General features: G+C 54.5%; 1 protein-coding gene across 1 annotated transcript in view; it reads right to left on the reverse strand.

Moving 5' to 3' along the window:
• The window catches only part of LOC135571009 (mitotic spindle assembly checkpoint protein MAD1-like), a 99667-nt gene extending 95716 nt beyond the window's left edge, over positions 1-3951 (reverse strand). The window contains exon 1 of the mRNA XM_065016825.1: positions 3738-3951. Within this exon, the coding sequence (XP_064872897.1) occupies positions 3738-3897 (160 nt within the window). The 5' untranslated portion in view covers positions 3898-3951. The remainder of the gene's footprint in view (positions 1-3737) is intronic.
• Between the last annotated feature and the right edge of the window lie 3377 nt (positions 3952-7328).

The following is a 7328-nucleotide window of genomic DNA, read 5'->3' on the forward strand; positions in this document are numbered from 1 at the left end:
GAGAGGAGAGGGGAGAGAAGTGGTGGAGAGGAGAGGGGAGAAGAGAGGAGAAGAGGAGAGGGTGGAGAAGAAGTGGAGAGGAGAGAGGTGGAGAGGAGAATAGACAGGAATAATTAGTTCAATTAAGTCTGAAATCAATTTGGGATAGCGACTTTCCAATTTAAACGACTTGATTTGCGAAGACAAAGGACGCGTCCAGAAAAAAGCACCATATTCCCCTTGTAGTACCCACAGGCTCCCAGGTCAAGAGGAGTGTACTATCTAGGGAACAGGGTAGCATCTGGAACACCATATTCCCCTTGTAGTACCCACAGGCTCCCAGGTCAAGAGGAGTGTACTATCTAGGGAACAGGGTAGCATCTGGAACGCCCCTCTCCAAGCCAGAGAAATGGGCCTGCCTGGAATCTGATCAATTATTGACACGACAGTGAATGTTCCATAGTTCAGAAGGAGTGGTGTGGGTCGAGTGGAGGCGGAACAGAGCCTAATGGAACAACTGAATGACTGTGTAATTAACGTCACATAATCACAACAATGAACAATGACACAGACACATCCAGCCGTTGACAGCGTGAGGGTAATTACATGCTTTATTCATAATGTGATACTCCTCACCCTCCAGATTACTCATAATCACGTCCCTGCTCCTCTCCTCTACTTCATCTCCTCCCTTGTCCTCCCTCCCTTCTCCTCTGTCCTCCCTTGTCTTCCCTCTCCTCCCTTGTCTTCCCCCTCTCCTTCCTCATCCTCCCTCTCTCCTTCCTCATCCTCCCTCTCTCCTCCCTTGTCTTCCCTCCTCCCTTGTCTTCCCTCTCCTCCCTATCTCCCCCTCTCCTCCCTTCTCCTCCCTTGTCCTCCCTCTCTCCTCCCTTGTCTTCCCTATCTCCCTCTCTCCTCCCTCTCTCTCTCTCTCCTTCCTCATCCTCCCCCTCTCCTCCCTTGTCTTGCCTCTCCTCCCTTGTCTTCCCTCTCCTCCCCTCTCCTCCTTCTCCTCCCTCTCTTCTCCCTTCTCCCTCTCCTCCCTTCCCCTCTCCTCCCTTGCCCTCCCTCTCCCCTCCTCCCTCTCTCCCTTGTCCTCCCTCTCTCCTCCCTTGTCCTCCCTCTCTCCTCCCTGTCCTCCCTCTCTCCTCCCTTGTCCTCCCTCTCCCTCCCTCCTCCCTCCTTCCCTCCTCCCTCCCTCTCTCCTCCCATGTCTTCCCTCTCTCCTCCCTTGTCCTCCCTTGTCCTCCCTCTCTCATCATCCCTCTCTCCTCCCTTGTCTTCCCTCTCTCCTCCATGTCTCCCCTCTCTCCTCCCTCTCTCTCTCTCTCTCTCTCCCTTCCTCATCCTCCCTCTCCTCCCTTGTCTTCCCTCTCTCCTCCCTCGCCCTCCCTCTCTCCCTTGTCCTCCCTCTCTCCCTTGTCCTCCCTCTCTCCTCCCTCGTCCTCCCTCTCTCCTCCCTCTCTCCTCCCTTGTCCTCCCTCTCTCCTCCCTTGTCCTCCCTCTCTCCTCCCTTGTCCTCCCTCTCTCCTCCCTTCTCCTCCCTCTCTCCTATTCTTCCCTCTCTCCTATTCTTCCCTCTCTCCTATTCTTCCCTCTCCACACTTTGCTTTGTTTCTCCTCTGTCTGTCCATTTCTCATTCTCTAGGTCCTCTCACGTTCCCTCTCCCTAAAACAGACCATTTCTGTGTTCAGTCTGTGTGTGTGTGTGTGTATAAAAACAGCCCATTTCTACAGTGAGTTTCAGTCTCTCTCCAGGGGTAACTAAAGCCGTGTTCACACTGCAGGCATTAATGCTCAAATCCGTTTTGGAATACCGACTGTCCAAACACCATGTTACAACCCACCAAAATCAGATGTGTGTGTTCACGCAGCAGTCATTGGCTGATACGGCTACGCTAGTTGTCATAGTAACGGCAGGCGTGCGAGCGGTGGTGGAGGCTGATTGGTGGTGGTGCTCGTGCTTCCTATCACTCAGAAGTTATGTAACAAGCTACGGTGACAACAACGCCTGCCATGTTTCCTCGTTGCTTTGAACGTTCAGAAGCGGTGTAAGAACACTTAAAGCCTCAAAGGAGTCCTCTCTGGATAGCCAGCCGCAGCAGTCCGCTAGCCAGCCAGCCAGCCGCAGCAGTCCACTAGCCAGCCACAGCAGTCCACCTAGCTAGCCACAGCAGTCCGCAAGCCAGCCACAGCAGTCCACTAGCCAGCCACAGCAGTCCACCTAGCTAGCCACAGCAGTCCGCAAGCCAGCCACAGCAGTCCACTAGCCAGCCACAGCAGTCCACCTAGCTAGCCACAGCAGTCCACCTAGCTAGCCACAGCAGTCCGCCAGCTAGCCACAGCAGTCCGCTAGCCAGCCACAGCAGTCCGCTAGCCAGCCACAGCAGTCCGCTAGCCAGCCACAGCAGTCCGCTAGCCAGCCACAGCAGTCCGCTAGCCAGCCACAGCAGTCCACCTAGCCACAGCAGTCCACTAGCTAGCCACAGCAGTCCACCAGCTAGCCACAGCAGTCCACCAGCTAGCCACAGCAGTCCACCAGCTAGCCACAGCAGTCCACTAGCTAGCCAGCCACAGCAGTCCGCTAGCTAGCCACAGCAGTCCACCAGCTAGCCACAGCAGTCCACTAGCTAGCCACAGCAGTCCACTAGCTAGCCACAGCAGTCCACCTAGCTAGCCACAGCAGTCCACTAGTTAGCCGCAGCAGTCCACCTAGCTAGCCGCAGCAGTCCACCTAGCTAGCCGCAGCAGTCCACCTAGCTAGCCGCAGCAGTCCACCTAGCCAGCCGCAGCAGTCCACCTAGCCAGCCGCAGCAGTCCACCTAGCTAGCCGCAGCAGTCCACCTAGCCAGCCGCAGCAGTCAGAGGTGGAGAGAGAGGAGAAATAGAAAGAAAGAGAAAGAATAGAGGTAGAGCGAGGGGCCGACGGTAGAGGGGCCGACGGTAGAGAGAGGGGCCGACGGTAGAGCGAGGGGCCGACGGGAGAGAGAGGGGCCGACGGGAGAGAGAGGGGCCGACGGGAGAGCGAGGGGCCGACGAGCGAGGGGCCGACGGGAGAGCGAGGGGCCGACGGGAGAGAGAGGGGCCGACGGTAGAGCGAGGGGCCGACGGGAGAGAGAGGGGCCGACGGGAGAGAGAGGGGCCGACGGGAGAGAGAGGGGCCGACGGGAGAGAGAGGGGCCGACGGGAGAGAGGGGCCGACGGGAGAGAGAGGGGCCGACGGGAGAGAGAGGGGCCGACGGGAGAGCGAGGGGCCGACGGGAGAGAGAGGGGCCGACGGTAGAGCGAGGGGCCGACGGTAGAGCGAGGGGCCGACGGTAGAGAGAGGGGCCGACGGTAGAGCGAGGGGCCGACGGGAGAGAGAGGGGCCGACGGGAGAGAGAGGGGCCGACGGGAGAGAGAGGGGCCGACGGGAGAGAGAGGGGCCGACGGGAGAGAGAGGGGCCGACGGGAGAGAGAGGGGCCGACGGGAGAGAGAGGGGCCGACGGGAGAGAGAGGGGCCGACGGGAGAGAGAGGGGGCGACGGGAGAGAGAGGGGGCGACGGGAGAGAGAGGGGGCGACGGGAGAGAGAGGGGCCGACGGTAGAGAGAGAGGATGACAAAGATGAAGGTAGAGAAAGAGGAAGAAGATCGAGAGCCTGAAGTAGAGGCTTGCCAGTTCTCCGGTATAAATAATGTTTTGTTTCTGCATAAACCCTTAATGAGAGAACAGCCCGTCACCAGTGAAAAGCTGTCAGTGAGCTGTGCGTTTCCTCACCCAGGACCTCCTGTGAGGGAGGCAGACTGAGGCTGGTCTCTCCTGCAGCAGCAGCAAGAGGGACAGCGCCCCCTGTCTGCACTGAGCGGAGGCGTTCCCTCAAACACTCCACTTCGGCCCTCAGCGCCTCCACTTCCTCCACACGCTGCTGTTTGGCCATGCTCGTAGGGTTCAGACTGAAGTGGAGGACTTTGGTTTTGACCGGATTGTAGTCTCCCTGGAGAGAGAGAGAGAGGTGGGAAGAGAGAGAGAGAGAGAGACGGGGAGAGAGAGAGAGACACGCTTTAGAAAAACACCAGAACTGAATCTTACTAGGACACTGGCTGGTCATCATTTTACATTCATTTTCATGACAATTCCACATGTTGAATCGGTTCTCTGTCTTCCTGGTGTCTCAGCCTTAACCTCCACTGTCTTCCCGGTGTCTCAGCCTTAACCTCCACTGTCTTCCCGGTGTCTCAGCCTTAACCTCCACTGTCTTCCCGGTGTCTCAGCCTTAACCTCCACTGTCTTCCCGGTGTCTCAGCCTTAACCTCCACTGTCTTCCCGGTGTCTCAGCCTTAACCTCCACTGTCTTCCCGGTGTCTCAGCCTTAACCTCCACTGTCTTCCCGGTGTCTCAGCCTTAACCTCCACTGTCTTCCCGGTGTCTCAGCCTTAACCTCCACTGTCTTCCCGGTGTCTCAGCCTTAACCTCCACTGTCTTCCCGGTGTCTCAGCCTTAACATCCACTGTCTTCCTGGTGTCTCAGCCTTAACCTCCACTGTCTTCCTGGTGTCTCAGCCTTAACCTCCACTGTCTTCCTGGTGTCTCAGCCTTAACCTCCCCTGTCTTCCTGGTGTCTCAGCCTTAACCTCCACTTCAAATAGTATTCATGTCCAGTATTGTAGGATAAACTAGGGAAGATTCTCCAAGACACAGACACATAGCAGTCAGACAGAGAGAGGGACAGACAGGCAAACAGAGAGAGAGGCATAGCAGACAGAGAGAGAGAGGCATAGCAGACAGAGAGAGAGAGGCATAGCAGACAGAGAGAGAGAGGCATAGCAGACAGAGAGAGAGGGGTATAGCAGACAGAGAGAGAGGGGTATAGCAGACAGAGAGAGAGGGGCATAGCAGACAGAGAGAGGGGCATAGCAGACAGAGAGAGAGGGGTATAGCAGACAGAGAGAGAGGGGTATAGCAGACAGAGTGAGAGGGGTATAGCAGACAGAGAGAGAGGGGTATAGCAGACAGAGAGAGAGGGGTATAGCAGACAGAGAGAGAGGGGTATAGCAGACAGAGAGAGAGGGGTATAGCAGACAGAGAGAGAGGGGTATAGCAGACAGAGAGAGGGGTATAGCAGACAGAGAGAGAGGGGTATAGCAGACAGAGAGAGAGGGTATAGCAGACAGAGAGAGGGGTATAGCAGACAGAGAGAGGGGTATAGCAGACAGAGAGAGGGGTATAGCAGACAGAGAGAGAGGGGTATAGCAGACAGAGAGAGGGGTAAAGCAGACAGAGAGAGAGAGAGGGGTATAGCAGACAGAGAGAGAGAGAGAGAGAGAGGGGTATAGCAGACAGAGAGAGAGAGAGAGAGGGGTATAGCAGACAGAGAGAGAGAGAGAGAGAGAGGTATAGCAGACAGAGAGAGAGAGGTATAGCAGACAGAGAGAGAGGTATAGCAGACAGAGAGAGAGGTGTAGCAGACAGAGATAGAGGTGTAGCAGACAGAGATAGAGGTGTAGCAGACAGAGATAGAGGTGTAGCAGACAGAGATAGAGGTGTAGCAGACAGAGATAGAGGTGTAGCAGACAGAGATAGAGGTATAGCAGACAGACAGAGCAAGAGGCATAGCAGACAGAGAAAGAGAGAGAACGAGAGCGAGAGAGACATAGCAGACAGAGAGAGAGGCATAGCAGAGAGAGAGAGAGAGAGAGAGAGGCATAGCAGAGAGAGAGAGAGAGAGAGGCATAGCAGAGAGAGAGAGAGGCATAGCAGACAGATCTCTCCGGTTCTAAAATACATGGGAGTCATTGCTTCATGGTTAATAGGGTTCTGCTTTTAATCCACTTTCACAGATGTCAACGCTTAAAGTGTGGTCTCAAAATACTCCCTCTCCCTTTCTCTCTCCCCCTCCTCTCTCCCCTCCCTCACCCCCCTGTCCTCTTCATGTTTACAGAGTAAATGAGTCCATCTCATCTTAAAAAGGTCCAACACAGAATTTTCTATCTCAATAATGAAATGCATTCTGGGTAACAGTTAAGAACCTTACCGTGATTATTTTCAATTAAAACTCTCATACAGAAACATAAATGTCTTCTCAGTCAAGGGCAAGACCGTATCTTTGACGACCCCGGGTCTTCAATACCTCCATCTCTCTCTCTGATTAGTGGCTAAATTCCATTTGATTTGTCCTGCAGCGCTGCCCAATACAGGAGAGGGGAATGAGGGTCGGAGGAAAGGACAGATGGAACCAGGCAGAACATCGAAGGACAAAGACAAGAAGAAGAACGCGACAAAGAGAAGTAGTCAATTGATGCTCATGTATTTTTGTATGTAGGTCCACACCTGTAGTGTTGAGTGTCTGTGGAACCACTCAACCACACTGACCAGGGCTGGAAGAGGACTGTCTGTGGAACCACTCAACCACACTGACCAGGGCTGGAAGAGGACTGTCTGTGGAACCACTCAACCACACTGACCAGGGCTGGAAGAGGACTGTCTGTGGAACCACTCAACCACACTGACCAGGGCTGGAAGAGGACTGTCTGTGGAACCACTCAACCACACTGACCAGGGCTGGAAGAGGACTGTCTGTGGAACCACTCAACCACACTGACCAGGGCTGGAAGAGGACTGTCTGTGGAACCACTCAACCACACTGACCAGGGCTGGAAGAGGACTGTCTGTGGAACCACTCAACCAGGGCTGGAAGAGGACTGTCTGTGGAACCACTCAACCAGGGCTGGAAGAGGACTGTCTGTGGAACCACTCAACCACACTGACCAGGGCTGGAAGAGGACTGTCTGTGGAACCACTCAACCACACTGACCTGGGCTGGAAGAGGACTGTCTGTGGAACCACTCAACCACACTGACCAGGGCTGGAAGAGGACTGAAACCGATGCCGGGACTATTTATATCGAGGAGACGGAACACTGATATATATTTCTCAAGACAGGATTCTAGAAGGTTCCGGAACGCAGGACCGGTGTTCCGGTCCAGTCAAGCACACAACTCTACTTCCCCTCTAGATTCTAAACTTACTATGTAAAAGCAGAACTTCCTAGTTTATCCAAGCCGGACACAGATGTAAAAAAACTGTCAAACCTGTGATACACTTGTCACAGGACAGAGCAGAGGTTAAAAATGCCCTTCTCTTTTAAACAGGGATATTACACCCCCCACCACACACACACAGAGACCTAACCCGAGCCTGACCCATTCATGGACAGACAGAAAGGGGGAGAGGAGAGGAGAGAGGGATCGCTAAGAGGGTGAATCATCGATAATATCACAACACGCTGTTCCTGTTCAGTCACTCCTATTCTAGGGAGGTCTGGTCTACAATATAAAACACTGTTCCTGTTTAGTCACTCCTATTCTAGGGA

This window comes from Oncorhynchus nerka, unplaced genomic scaffold (genome assembly GCF_034236695.1).
Source record: "Oncorhynchus nerka isolate Pitt River unplaced genomic scaffold, Oner_Uvic_2.0 unplaced_scaffold_847, whole genome shotgun sequence".
In the NCBI taxonomy this organism is placed as follows: domain Eukaryota; kingdom Metazoa; phylum Chordata; class Actinopteri; order Salmoniformes; family Salmonidae; genus Oncorhynchus; species Oncorhynchus nerka.